Raw genomic sequence first — 16086 nt, 5'->3', positions numbered from 1 at the left:
GATAAATATAAATTGGATAAAATGGAAAATATAAATGGAAAAAATATTATGTAAAAAAAAAAAAAATATGTAAAAAACCTGGAATCAATAAAGAAAAATTAAAAAAAAGAAAGTTAGAGTATAAGCAGACGGTAATACACACATCGCGGTGACGATTTAGTTTCATTTTATACAAATTATAAATGGAAAATAATGTGATGGGAACTCATTTCAAGTGTGAAAATGAAGTTAAGAGAGCAGTGAAGTTGTTTATCAAAAGTTTACCAGAAGTATCCAGCAGAATTCTTTGCTGACGGAATAAAGAAACTTATCACGCGTTGCCAAATATAGATTGATGCAAATGACAGTTATGTCGAAAAATAATTAAGATATTTTATAGGTAATGAATTGAATTTTTATTTCTTTTCTGTTTCATTCCAGTTAACCGTCGTAGTTCACGTTAAAAACGGAATTGCGTCACCATATCTCGCAAAACAATGTGAAAAAGAATTGTTTGTGTTGTTCGATGATTCCGTTAAACGAAATAATGTTAACATCCATATATCTTTTGTGCGTTTATGTCTACAAAAAGCTAATTACATACTACAATATAAATATGTATAGCAATAAGTATAGTTAATAAATATATTAAAACATGTGAAAAATATATATATATACGTTCACTGCGGAAAGTATGTTGACATCCTACAATATGACCTGTTTGATGAGAGATTCGGAGGAAAACGAAAGGTTCGTTCTTCCAAATCGGTTCTTCGTTGTTATTATTATTCTTTTTTTATCTACCAATCAGCCGAAACTCGTGCTTTGTAAACAACAGTAGTGTAACCAATAACGTAACGTTTCATATCATGTAAAAAAATATTAACATATTTATGTCGAAAAACTGTTAATTTAAATTATATCTTCCGTTTAATTTGTCGTATGAAAGATAAACATAAGGCACGAAGCGGTATTGTGTTTACGTTGAAACAAACGAAAGACAAGGACAACGTAAACACAAGAGTGCCGTTTCACGTCCTTATCTGACTTTCATATGACGAATTCAAATTAAGAATCTGGTGAACTAACAGATCTTTTTAATTTTTTCATAAGGAATACAAAGATAGATCGATGAATGTATTAAAAAGAAAATATGGTTCCATTTGCAAAAATGAAGTTGAAATGGAACCCTACTACTGGATCTACAAAAAAGTAATTTGCACTCTATGTGATGCCTTCTTTTGAACTAAACAACTTTTGTTAAAACTTTTTCTGATAACATCAATCTCACGTGAGATATTCTGCCGCTTTCTGTTTCGCCATTGGTTAAATATTGAGGTTAGGTTTCTATGTATAATAAATTTCTGTGTATAATAAAATATCTACATATAAAATACATATAAAAATTGAAAGTTTTAGGCGATTTTGTAGATATCAGACCCGGTACATTATTCAAATCATGTCCATATCTAATTGTAATGACTTGCAACAGAATCTGAGAACTGAGATTTGTGTTTTTTCATTCATAATTTTTGATTAATAAATAGGAAAGGTAACGAATGAATATACTGTATCACTTTTTTAAAAATGAAACTGCATTTTACGATTAAAATGCGGACATTATAACAAATAATACAGCAATAGTAAATAATCAAAAAGAAATAGGGTAAAAACTTACCATAACAGCACGGAAAAGAATTTGTGAGGAATTGTGTTACTGGAAGAAGCTTCTTTGTGTATCACGAAGTGCATCAGGAGAGGGTTCTTAAACAAATTTCATAAAAAAATTACTATCTATGAGATAAATACAAAACGAGATTCGAAGAATAATTAATATTAACAAAAACATAATTATTTTATAAGAACGTAATATTCAATTAGAGAAATAATTATACGTTAAGTTCTGTTATTAGTAACCATTATCGATGACCGACCTCAGTTTTGGTTCTCAATAAGCATTATCTTTGATAAAAGCATTTTTAGAGGAAGAAAATAAAATGGGAACAACGATATAACTTTTATATAAAAAGCTATAATCAATATATTTAATTAAAACTAAAACATAAATACGTATAACATCACTCTTATATGAATATAAATATGCAAATGCATTAGAGACGAAAGATATAATAAAAATAAGAAAAAAGAAAAAAAAAAAGAAAACTGTACTGGTTTCTACGACTTACTTCCACATGTGGAATAATCTATCTGGTTGCCGTATGGTCCATCCTAGAAACAGAACAAAGTTATTAGATTAAAATAATTCACAGGAAGTTTATAATTCTTAAAATTTGCAAGTATAAAATATTTACTTTGAATAAATCCTTTTTATAGATAATTTACAAGTCGACTTTCGAATAACCAGATTTTATATTTTATCCAGCATCTAGCACTTCTTACCAATCGCTAAAACACTTGCTAAACACAAAAATTGTAACATTCAAGTAGGTAAGTATTCCGTAGCACATTCACACTATCGCGTCTCGAATATGAAAGACTGCCGAACAATGCCGTCCCTGATAAAGACAAATTCGTACTGCTTGTTCATTGGCTACGCATCTGGACTATAAGCGAATCCTGTAGGCTGCGCAAATGTCTCTGCGCCGATTATATTTCAATTTTATTACAATACAATAACGACTTTACATCTTGAAAATTGTCACTATTACGCTCGTGATTTTTATATAGATGTTATACATTAAAGTGCATACAATATGTAAGTGCAAAATATATTCAAACTATGTAACAATTGTACAATATTTTACATTATGAATACGATTTTAATTGCTCATCATGATCTTTTATTATAGTTTGTTTACTTATTGTCAAATTTAATGTAAATAAAAATCTCAATTAATATATATAATGTATAGAATATATGTATATATAATATATATATAATATATAGTATAGTATGTTTATATATTATGTATAAAATAGTAACTAAATTATGTATATAGTATATATATATATATATAATAACATATAGAATAAATTTAAATATACATATAATGAATAGAAGAATTATTCAATAAAAATCAAAAGTTTTATAAGATAGCATCCAATGTAATAGACTTTTAAACAAAGTTATTCTTATGCTGCTATGAATAATTTGTAAATCTGAAAAAATCCACGATCAACAAAGATAGTTCAAATCTATGGATATATGTATATGCTGTCCTTTTCTATGCATTAGGCATAGAGGCCCGCGCCACTGGGTTATGTTGGACTCGGCAAAATGGTAGCACCATATCTACTAAAAACTCCTCTTTTACCGTTACAGGAGCGGTAATTGAAGTAATTTCAACCCTGGGACTATCATAAGGCATTACTTCAGGGTTGTCCTCTACATAAGCGTACGTAAAGATTACCAGATGGAGGGCTCTATAAAGACGAATAAAAAGTTTCTCTATAATGTGTGGAACATAATTATTTAAAAAAATCTGGACGAATAAATGTGCTTTCTAAAGAAAAAATTAATGAATAACGAATAAGAATGAGAATAAAATTTTAGATAATAAATTATTTTAGAAGTTGCCGGCAGCTTGAATTTCCAAGGTATGCTGTAGAAATCAACATTTTCAACAACTTCATTCTTGGCAGTTTACCGCCGCTCGGTTTTAGTTTCCGAAATATTCGCAAAAAACTGTCGGTAACACTACATGTATATCTCTAACAAAGTCGGAAGCAGAGCTGAGACGTTTGCCACTTTATTCGGCGTGTTGCTTGGCGATTTGTTTATTTACATCCATTAGACATTGATGTTTTTGCCTTTGAACTATACTTCCGCATCTAATAATAATTAATTATTTACAGTTGCGTATTCGAGACTGTAAGAATCATTGTTGGTATTGGCTGAAATGTATTTAACATTTTTAATGAGTTAGGTTTGCATTTGCATTCTAAATTCGGCCACATCAAAATAGTTAACAAACAATACGAAATTATACGGTGCTACAGTCACGCAATTATATGTATCATTCACTATAGTGGTGGTACCGACAGATTTTTGCACAGATCTCGCAAAGTAAGGCCGAGTAGTGATAACATGCAAAGAAAAAAGTTGTTCAAAACGTCGATTTCTACGACATACTGAAAAATCACCGAAACCCACGCTGCCGGAAGTTTTCTATATAATAACCAAATTTTATTCGTTATTACTTATTCGATAGACTACCGATTTTAGGATCCTGACATACAGATCATCCGAATTTAACCTATAAATGCAAATTGCTCGTAAACTGCTTTCCGTGTCAGAAAAATGTTGAGACAGGAATTTAAAGGTTTCGCGTAGTCTTTCTGTAAATAGACGCATAGGGGTCATATGAAGGTTTTTTTTTTTTATTTAAATTCACAATTTGTCCAATTTGGACATTTGGTGGAATTTTTTAGCGGTTACATTAGCATGTTGGTGGCTACCCCCAGCGGGGTACCATCCTCGTGTTTGTTAGGTTATGTCCTTTATAAGGTCTGCTGGGTGCTTCCTTTTTAGTCTTCTGTCCATATTTATGATTTTGTATGTTTCCGCAGCTAGCCGGTTTATGTGTGTTGCTATTCTTGATTTGTATTTCTCGGAGTATCTGCTGATTTCTTCCTTGACCGTTGGCATTCCCATGTCCCTTCGTATATCTTCGTTTCTGACGTACCAAGGTCCGTTTACTATTGTTCTGAGGATTTTAGCCTGTATTACCTCTATTTTGTTTATATGGCTCATTGCTGCCGTCCCCCATAATGGTATTCCGTACGTCCAGATTGGTTTTATGATCGTTTTATATATTTTTAATTTATTTTCTATGCTTAGTTTGGATTTTCGGCTTGTTAGCCAATACATTTGTCTCCTTGTTTTCTGTATTTTTTCTACTATTGATTTGATGTGTAGTTTCCAGGTCAGTTTTTGATCTAAGTGGAGTCCTAGGTATTTGACATGCTTTGTTTGCGTTATATGCGTGCCGTTCAATAGGATGTTTGGTGGTATCTTTTTTCGTAGCGTGAATGTAATATGGTTGCATTTATTGGGGTTTGCTTTTATTTGTTTTTCTTGTAGCCAATTTTCTATTTTTACGATATGTTCTTGTAGTATTTTGACTGCCGTTTCTGGGTTAGTATGCCTGACTAGTATAGCTGTGTCGTCCGCGAATGTCAATACTGTGCTGTTGGTAGTTGTTGGTATGTTCGCCGTGTATAATTTGTATAGTATTGGGCCTAGGACGCTTCCTTGTGGTACCCCGGCCTTGATGTCTTTAACTTGAGAATGTGTGTCCTTGATTTTTATTACGAAGGTTCTGCTGCTTAGGTAGGATTTTATTAATTGGTGTATTTGCTCCGGGAATTGTTTCCTAATTGTTTGTAGTAGACTTTCATGGTTAATTTTATCGAATGCTTTCTCTATGTCTATAAAGAGGGCTGTGCAGTATTCCTTGTTTTCTAGTGCTACTATTATTTCGTTTATAAGCCTGTGCATTTGCTCTATCGTGGAGTGCTTGTTTCTGAAACCAAATTGGTGATCCGGTATTAGTTTTTTTGTCACTATTATTGGTTTTATGCGGTCGTATATTATCTTTTCCAGTATTTTGGAAAATACTGGAAGCAGTGATATTGGTCTGTAAGATGCAGTTTAGTGCGGGTCTTTGCCTGGTTTATGTAACATTTTGATCTGTGCTAATTTCCATGGTTTGGGGAAGTATTGAATTCTTAGAATTGCATTGAATATTACTGTCATTAGTCTTATTGCTTTTGGCGGAAGGTTTTTCAAGATTTTACCATTGATTAGGTCGATTCCTGGCGCTTTGTTGTTTTTTGTTTTATCAATTATGTTTCTAATTTCTTGTGCCGATGTTTTAGGTATGGTGTATTCATTGCCGGCTGTGGTAGTAGTGGTTTGTGGATCCTCCTCCGTATGACTTTTGAGGTTGCTGTTGTTGATAATGTGTGGTGTGAATGTGTTGCAGAGGTGGTTGGAGAATTCTTCAGCTTGTTCTTCGTTGCTTCTTGCCCATGTGTTATCTGCTTTTCTGATTGCCGGGACCGGTATTATTGGCTTCCTTATTTTTTTCGTGGCTTTCCATAGTGAATAGTTGGTGTTCTCGTGTGTGGAGAGTGTCCCTATGAACTTTGCGAATTCGTTATCGTTGTGCTCCTTTATTTTGTTTTTTATTTCCTTTGCAAGTTTGTTTAAGTGTTTTTTGTTTTCTCGGGTTCTGTATTTTTGCCATTTTGCTTTTGCTTTTCTTTTTTCTTTGATTTTGTCGAGTATTTCTTGCGGGATTGTTATTGTTTGTCTGCTGGTTGGTTCGGGAGTAGTGGTTGTCCTTGCTGCTTCCTGAATAGTTGCTGTCAATGTTGCTACTGCCTGTTCTATGTGTTCAGGAGTTTTTAACGGGATGTTGCAGTTTATTTTGCTTTCTATTATTTCTTTGAAAGTTTGCCATTTGGTGGTTTTATTGCATAGTGTTTCTGGTTTGCTATAGTGAATTGGTTTGTTTCTGTATTCAAATATTATGGGTGTATGATCGGAGCTGAGCTCGAGGTTGGGTGTTATTTTTAGTTTATTTGTGTTTAGTCCCCTTGTACCTGCAAAGTCCAGAAGATCTGGTTTTTTGTTCAGGTCAGTCGGCCAATGTGTCGGTGTTCCTGTGGATAATATATTGAGGTTATTATTTCTAATGTATTTTTCCAGTGTTCTTCCTCGAGGTGTAATGTTTCTTGACCCCCAAAGCGTGTGCTTTGAGTTGTAATCTCCCGCTGCGATGTACTTGTCCCCTAGGTCCTGGAAGTATTCTTCCCACATTTGTGTTGTTATTTTGTGTCGCGGAGGCACATATACTGCTGACAACTGGAAGTAGTTGCTGCTAGTTTGAACTGTAACAGTGGTTGCTTGTAAATATTCTTTGTTAACTTGGCTGTGTAGATAATGTTTGATATCGTTTCTGACTATCACTGCTGTCCCTCCGTGAGCTTTTCCTGAGGGGTGTTTGGTATCATATATGGTGTAGTATGGTATTTTCAAGTAGCTTTTTGTAGTGAAGTGTGTTTCTGAGACAAGTAGTATGTCTATATTATTATTGTATATGAATGTTTTAGTTTCGAGGGCCCGTTGTTGTAGGCCGTTTGAGTTCCAGGCTGCTATTTTTAGAGTGTCCGTTTTTGTTTTTTGCTTAGCACGTTTGTAATTAGTTGTAGCATGACTGTGATTTGTTGGGTTTGCTGTTTGAGTACTGCGTTTTGTTCGCTTATCATTCTGGTTAGCATTTCGGTGTTCTTTATAGATTGTTTGAGCAGTTCTTTGATTTCTGCAGTGTCATTGTTACTATTGCTGTGGTATTGGTTGTGTGTGTGTGTTGGTTGGCTGGTTACTTGAGCATAGCTTAGACCACCAATGGTGTTGGTGCTGATAGGTTTGGTGTTTATTGCTTGCTCTGTATTTGGTAATATTTCAGGTTTTGTGCTGTCCTGATGGGCTTGTGTGTTAGTGCTTGTCCTGCTTCGTAGGGGCGGGAACAGTTTACGTTGTAGTTGTTTTCTTACTTCACATCCTTTATAGCTGGCTGGGTGGTTTCCGTTACAGTTGAAGCATTTAACTTTTTCTATTTTTCCTGAATATGGGCAGTGTACAGTTAAGTGATTTTTTGCGCACTTGACGCAAGCTGGGCTTCTGTTACAATAGTTTTTGGTGTGTCCGTATTGTTGACACCGCATGCATTGAGGTATATCTTTTTTACGTCGTGGTGGTTCGACTGTTACTATTGTGTTTAGTATTTGTTTGATATCATATATTTCCTTGTTATTGATTCTGGGTTCAAGTTCTATTAAGAATAGTGGTAGTGGTTGCTTTGTGTCGAATCTTGTTATATTTTTTATTGTTCTTGTTTGATGTTCAATTTTAGCTAACTCATCGCTTAGTTTATGTATGTTGGTTTTAGGATGCAATCCTCTTATGACAATTTTATAGCTCCTTTCAGTTTTAAGCTGATACGTGTGGTAGATAGCATTTTTTTCTTTTAATGCTTTTATAACTTTCCTAAATGTTTCTGGTGTGTTTGTTTGTATTTTTACTTGATCCAATTTTGTTTGCTTTATTGTGTAGTTGTTTTTCTCATCTAGATTATTTAGTAGATCGATGAGCGGGTCTATTATTTGGGCCTCAACAAAGATTGGTGGTGGTTTTGTGATATGATTTGTTTGGATAGTGGTTTTATTTACGGGGTCAGCGTCTATTTCTTCCGTTAGTGAGTTGAAGGAGTTACTTAATGGTAATTCTTGCAGCCATCGCTGCTTTTCTGTAACTGGGTTTTCTATGGCACTTATGTCTGTGGTTGTTTTGCGTTTTTTGCTAGCCTTCGCTGGCTTCCAGCTTTCGTCCTGGTAGTATCTTTCATGTTCTGAATTGCTATCTTCCTGTCCCCGATGCTCTTTTGTTTCTTCTGTCTCAATGTTAATTTGTTTGGTTTTTATATAATATGTTTCACCTTTTGTTGCTATGTTTATAGTTGGTATCTGCATTGTTATTTTATTTCCTCCTCACTATCACTTTGCAGCACTATTACTTTGAAGCACTTTTTCACTATTCACTTACACCTGGAGAGGACGACCGTCTAGACACGTCCGTCCTCCTCGGTTGTCCGAGCAGGAGTGGCGATATGAAGGTAACGTGCGTTTTCTTAAATAGAATTATACAATTTTTAATGCGTTGATTCGTTTTGACATTTCTTATAAAAAATGAATATCCTATACATATTGAAAAATTATTCATTCAGTAGATATTTTAACTTTCTGTTTCAACCGTTCGCGGAGAGACGCGATCGCGAGATAGCGCGTCAACGAGAGTCGTAAATTCTCGTTACGATTAAACAATCGACGCCACGAACTGATTAATCCCCTATTTCTATTATGAGAATAGAGGTGGTTGGAAAGAGTGCATACGAAAAGTTACACTTGATTTGCTAACAAAAAGTTTAATAACAAGTAAAGAAGCAACAATTTCAGTCAACGATCAAACGATTAACAATTAAGAAGAAAAAATAACAATCAAGGTTTTTGTGAACGGGTTTGCTTATTACGAAACCTTTCGTACTTCGCAGCTTGAGATAGACTGACTGATTCTTTTGTTCGAAACCACGGAGTCTTTCCTTTGTTGCCCTTCGATATCCCTACTACACACGCGTTTATTAGATGTACCACGGCGGTCGCCGTGTATGCGTTCTTCCAAGAATTCGGCGAAAGAAACGTAGGGATATCGATGGTACATTGGGCATGTCGGTATTGCGCTTTGGCGGCATAGCTCTTTGTACCGCGAAGCCATTGGAAAGTTCCGTGGTCGATGCCGCCACAAATTAAAGTTTCTTTGAACAACTTGACTAGAGAGATTGTTGGTAAAAAGTAACACTTTCATTTTGTAAAATGTATTGTATAAAGAACAAGGAAAACAAATATGAAGATCGTGCCTTACGTCTTCTCTTGTACTTTAAACGATATATTTGTGGCGGCACTCGACCTCGGAAATTTCCAACGGTTTTGCGGCACAAAGCGCTTTATCTTAAAAGCGCTATGCCGACAAGCCTTAGGTGTCATCGATATCCCTACGACTCCTTCGCCGAATTTTCGGGAGACCGCACACGCAGCAGTCGTCGCGGACTTCTACAAACGCGCGCGATATCGATGGCCAACAAAGAAAAGAATCGGCGTGGCTTTTGAATCAAAGAGATTCAGTCTGCCTCGAGCTGCGAAGTGCGAAGGATTACGCGAAACGAGCGCTCGACTTCCTATAACCAGCGTCAAGTGTAACCCTAAACTCTTTTGCCCTGACGTCACCTTAGGCGACCACTTCTAAACATTCTCCAGACAGCCGATACTTGAACATTACACATGGCGACCTTGGCGACAATGTATATTGCCGGAGTACCTGAGGGTTCATCTATGTCCTAACGGTCCTTCCACCAAATGTTCTAGAAGCGTATCAACAGTCACGTACGCCTACAGGGTAGTGGGGATAATGAAGGATGAAAAACAAAAGAAGAAACAGATGTCACCGAAAGTAAGAAAATATTGTAAGAGCCTCAGTCTCGAACGGCCACGGCTAGAGTTCAGAAGTGTATAAACGAGGAAAAAATAAAGTTTTCTTCTTTCCTTTAAATTTCTTTCTTATTTTACGTGACACAAGCATTGATCGTTACCAAGCGTTGCTAATTGTTAATTGTTGTTTGTTGTTAGTTGTTATTGGACGTCAGTTGTTACTAAGTTAATAAACGCTTTTTCTTGTTGAAACATCTGAGCATTCCTTCTACGCCTATCACGACATACCACTTCATATTTTACAAAATAAAAATTGAAATACCTGCAAACCAAATTCGACACGAATTGATTAATAATTTTTTATAGAAAATGTCGCGACGAACCATTAGCGCATTAAAAGTTATATGATTCCATTTAAGAAAACACATGTGACCTGCATATGTCCCGTATGTGTCTATTTACAAGAAAAACAAATTACATCCGCGAAACTATTAAATTCCTATCTCAACATTTTTCTTACACGGCAAGCAGTTTACTAGTAATTCGCATTTAAAAGTTAAAATCGGACAACCTGTGTATGTAGTTTGCGTTAGATATCCATATCGTACTGGCTCTTGAAGAGAAAGAAAATCATTCTGAGTTTTCTAGAACTCTACTTTTTTAAAAGTGTCGTATTTCCAACGTTATAAACGAAATATAACGTACAGTTTCCACATATAAAATCCTATTCCTAAGCTATATGCAGTACATGTAGACCATGCGTGTGTCACGACCGGCATACTTCAAATCCGATGGACCGATGATGGAGATAGAGATGTGGCGGCCTTGGCGACAATGTATATCGCCGAAGTGCCTAATGAGTCATCTGTATCCTAACGGTCCTTCCACCGAACGTCCTAGAAGTGTGACAACGGTCACGTACGCCTACAGGGTAGTGGGGATATTAAGGGATGACAAACAAAGAAGAAACAGATGTTACCGAAAGTCAAATTGTAAGAGCTGCAGTCTTGGAAAGTCACGGCTGGAGCTCAGAACAAAATCGCAGTCAGTGTAAATTCAGAAATAAATTCTCTCGTTTTTTTTGTTATCTTAATTTTTTCTTTTCGTTCGAGCCTCCTGCTTTTTATTTTACGTGACATTTTTGGCGATCCTGCCAGGATAGTGAAAAGTGTTTGTTCGGAAACCAAAAGACATTCATCATCTACGGAAGATAGAATTATTTGGGACTACGGTCATCCGCAACAACGAAGTAACTATCACGAACCGAGTGAACTGACAAAGGAAGGTAAACTGGATTCCTTCGTACGTTACCGTGAAAGAAAATCTAGCTTCAGTAGCCAAGACTCATCTTCGTCCGAAAGCAGGAAGATGTCTAAGACAAACGAATCTCAAACTTCTACCTCAACGGATCCAACGTTGCGAACAATATTGGATAGCATTCAAAAACAGCAAGAGAGTATTGCCCGTTTACAAGAGGATATGTTACGTTTTCTATGCAAAGTGACGAAACAAATAGACGCTGGGTAGCAGAAATCGGAAATATTAGGAGAACCGTCGCAGAGCTACGGACTGGGTTCGGATCCCTTGCGACCGATGATTCTGGTTCCATCATTACTGAAGGCAACGAAAGTGAATCGACAGCGATTAATCGCACCGGGAGTACGGTTAGGGCACGCGAACCGACCGGGTTAACGATTCCAGGCATCCCACCTGCGCACATCGACACCGAACAACCCGAGGTTGAAGAAAGAGGCTATTTTCCACCCGCTCTTTCCACTCTGCGAGTTAAGGATGCAATACGTTGTATTCCAATGCTCAACGGAGACGATGATGTAGGTGTGGAAGAATTTATCAAAGAAGTGAGCAGTATGAAAGACCGTTGCATGGAGCAAGATTTATTGCTAAAAGCAATAAAGGTAGAAAAAATAGTAGGAAAAGCAGCTCAAAGTATCCGCAACATCCCCATTGAGTGCTACAGTGATCTGTACAACGCACTGAGGAACAATGTGGCAGCTCAAGTGACTTCGGAAGAATATCGGGAACAATTAAAAGAGTTGAGACAGGGACGGGAAGAATCAGTGCAGAGTTTTAATATTCGGTTCAGAAGAATACTCAACCGTTTACTGTACGCAGTAACCAACGAGTACCCACAACCACTTCTACGCAAGCTAATGATCGAAGAAACTACAAAGAAGATTGTCCGTGTGTACCTAAAGGGACTCAGGCGCGACATAGGCCGAACATTATTAATCATCGAACCCGTGAATCTTGAAGAAGCTGAAAAGAAAGCAGCCGACTTAGAACGCTATTCACGAGAAGAACGGCAAGCCAATTGGTCAAGTAGTCGCTTGCCTTCCGCTAGTAATCGCCTCAACAATCAATCAATGCAGGTAAGACGATCTAATACACTATCTAGATCGCCTAACGCACTAGTAGCTCAGAAACCTACCACATTTGACCGAGTAGAGAATAGGCCACCCGCTGAACGCGCGCAAATGAAGTGTTTCAAATGCGGAAAGCTGGGACACATGGCCAACAAATGCCAAAATTTTCTACAACCGAGCCAATACGACCGACCACCCGCAAGAATTCAAGCAGTCCAAGAAAGGGACGAAACACGAGAAGTAACATCGAACCAGAGTATAGACGAACCGCGCGAAACATACGAGTCAACATCACCACAGGAAGATTACTCACAATACCTTTGTCAACCCGAACCACAGAGCGAGTATTTCTGGTCGACACAGGAGCAGGGATAAACCTAGTGAAACGTAACAAAACTGTCAACGCGATACAAATAGGGCCTAGACAAAAATTTTCTATGGGACGAGACAAATACGAAACGAACGAATACGTAACGAAACGAATTTTTGGACAAGACCACATCTTTCACATAGTACCGGATAACTTCCCAATCATCGAAGACGGAATCATTGGGCTACCATGTTTAGAGAAGTATAACTATTCAATATCCAATGACAGAATCCGACTAAATGACAAAACCATTTTATTTCAGAAACCAATACAATTAACTCCTGGAGAAAACAGAGTTCAAACAATCTATCTGGAAGGCAAACCAACTAAAGTATGTTTTATCAACACTGGTGAGCAAAACATTGAAATTTCTAATAATATTCAAAATTCCCATGATGTTTCCAACGTATCAAAACTAAAAAGCCTAGTGAGAACAGATCACATTGAAAAGCCAATCCGCGAATCCATAGAAAAGATTATTCTCCACTACGTTGACATCTTTAATTTAGAAACCGAGCTTTTGCCCTGTACTAATTTAACCCAGCACACAATTTCATTAACCAAAGATAAAATCATTAACACACGATCGTATAGACCACCGGAATGTCATCGAGACGAAATTTCGCGACAAATAGGAGACATGTTAAAGAAAAATATTATAGAAGAATCAGATTCCCCTTATAACTCTCCGGTATGGGTAGTTCCGAAAAAATTAGACGCCTCAGGAAAACAGAAATGGAGGATAGTCATTGATTTTAGGAAAATAAATGAACTCACGGAACAAGACGCTTATCCTTTACCTGACATAGACGACATTTTGACACAACTAGGAAACGCGAAGTTCTTTTCGGCGCTTGATTTATCCTCAGGATTTCATCAAATTCCAATGAACGAGAAATCCAAAAAATATACCGCTTTTTCGACACCGCAAGGCCACTTTCAGTTCAATCGAATGCCATTCGGTCTTAAAAACGCACCCGCTACTTTTCAAAGATTAATGGACAGAGCCTTAACTGGACTTGTAGGAAAATATTGCCTTGTTTATTTGGACGACATAGTGATATTCGGAAAAACAATTCAAGAACATAATGAAAACCTCGCGATAGTATTTCAGAGACTCAGAGAATTAGGACTTAAATTGCAACCGGATAAGTGCGAATTCGTAAAACCGGAACTAGAATACTTAGGTCACGTAGTTTCAGCCGAAGGAGTTAAACCAAACTCCAAGAAATTAGACGCTGTAAAAAACTTTCGATTACCCCGCAATGCCACGGACGTTAAATCATTCTTAGGTTTAGCAGGTTATTACCGCAAATTTATTCGGAATTTTTCTAAAATCGCGAAAAGCCTTACAGACTTAACAAAAAAGGACACACCATTCCATTGGACTGACAAACACCAGACTAGCTTTGATACTTTAAAGGACAAACTTTGTAATTCCCCAATACTAGCTTATCCGGACTTTAACAAAACCTTTACCCTAACCACCGACGCAAGTAACGAAGGACTAGGAGCAATACTGTCACAAGACGGTCATCCTTGCTGTTACATTTCAAGGACACTAAACCCACCCGAACGAAACTATACCACGACAGAAAAGGAACTCTTGGCCATCGTATGGGCCGTGAAAAGACTTAGGCAATACTTGTTAGGACGACGCTTCATTATTCGAACCGACCACCAAGCCCTTAAGTGGCTACACAATTGCAAAGACCCCTCTAGTCGACTGATTCGTTGGAGACTTAGACTCGAAGAATACAACTATGAAATCGAATACACAAAGGGTAAGGATAATACAGCTGCAGACGCCTTATCTAGGGTTCACGCGGTAATTCGCAACGAAATAGTTAATCTCGACCTATTAATTGACCACACTAATTCATTCAACGAATGGAAAAACAACAACGAAAACCCGAAACTCTTAGAAATTAAACCGAATGATCAAACATTTTACCAATTAACTCGAAACGATTTAGGAGAATACGACGAGACACTTTGGATCAGAAAACTTTACAAAATTCTTAAAAATACAACAAAAATCGGCATAGGAAATAACGATTTCACTGAATTAGAGAAAACACAGATTAAACTCATGCTAATATATTTCAACGACACATACAAGGAAATTACTTATGCGCCCAACCCCATCTTAAAACTAGACGAAAGCGAAATACTACAAGCAATAAAGGAAAACCATAACGACACCGTAGGACATTTAGGGATACAGAAAACGTATCAACGGATTAAGGATAAGTTCAAAATCCCCGGCCTTTTTGAAAGAGTAGAAAACTTCGTGAAGACATGCGACACATGTCAAAAGGAGAAACTAACACGTATCAGACCCAAAGAGTCCCCACAGATCTCAGACACACCACTTCACCCTAACGACAAAATCGCTATGGACATCATAGGACCGATGACGAAAACCAAACGCGGAAATCAATATATACTTTCAATTCACGACGAACTTACGAAATATCTGATCCTTGTTCCCCTTAAAACGCAACGAACTGAATCTATAATTAACGCGCTCATTGAGCACTATATTTACATATTTTCGGCACCAAAGACGATTCTGACAGATCAAGGACAAAATTTTGTTAGCGATTTAATGACGAAATTTGAAGAGGCCTTTAAAATTAAACACGTCAAAACAACTTCATTTCACCCACAGAGTAACGGATCCCTCGAAAGAACACATGCCTCGGTTAAAGATTTAATTCGTACTGCGTTACACGACAATGACAAAGAATGGGACGAAGTACTTAATTTCATTTGTTTAGGATACAACACTGCAAAACACGAAGGAACAGGATTCTCCCCCTTCGAATTGACTTTTGGGCGAAAAGCGAACCTACCTTCCGCAATATCCAAATTCCCCACATTTACCTATGACGATATGTACTCACTTTGGCAAAAACAGTTAAATAAATATTGGGAAACAGCTCACAAAACACTTATTCAAAATAAGCAACGCTACAAGCGAGACCAAGAAAGAAAGATTGTTAAAACTCAGACCGTGTTTAGGAAAGGAGACTTTGTTTTAATTCACAATGACCATAAAAGAGATAAGTTGGACATTGAATGGTTAGGACCCTATAGAATCAATGATGTGAAAACTCCTTACTACATTATATCTATCGACAATATTAAGAAAAAGATACATGGTAACCGATTGAAAACGTACTTTTTCCAGGATAATGCTGACCCTAGCACTAGTAACAATACCCTTGGTTAGTTGTCTTAAATTCACAGGATAGGAATTACGATTTATAAACAAATCCAACCAATTCTACTACGATCTTAGAAGACCAAGATCAATCTAAACTGGGGGGTATGTCACGA

The 16086-nt window shown here is 36.8% G+C and overlaps 1 protein-coding gene across 2 annotated transcripts in view; it reads left to right on the top strand.

Moving 5' to 3' along the window:
- LOC126925655 (uncharacterized) overlaps window positions 1-12885 on the top strand; it is a 142526-nt gene extending 129641 nt beyond the window's left edge. The window contains exons 2-3 of one of the 2 annotated variants that reach the window (XM_050741440.1): window positions 11273-12377; window positions 12454-12885. In XM_050741440.1, coding sequence (XP_050597397.1) covers window positions 11481-12377; window positions 12454-12486 — 930 coding nt within the window. In that variant the 5' untranslated portion in view covers window positions 11273-11480 and the 3' untranslated portion in view covers window positions 12487-12885. Of the gene's footprint in view, window positions 1-11272 lie in introns of both variants that reach the window. The other variant, XM_050741439.1, reaches the window with a different exon arrangement.
- Window positions 12886-16086: the final 3201 nt, after the last annotated feature.

The sequence above is a fragment of the Bombus affinis genome, chromosome 16 (assembly GCF_024516045.1).
Source record: "Bombus affinis isolate iyBomAffi1 chromosome 16, iyBomAffi1.2, whole genome shotgun sequence".
Classification (NCBI taxonomy): Eukaryota; Metazoa; Arthropoda; class Insecta; order Hymenoptera; family Apidae; genus Bombus; species Bombus affinis.
Note: the sequence above shows the minus strand (reverse complement) of the source record. Positions and strands in the feature narration are given on the sequence as shown.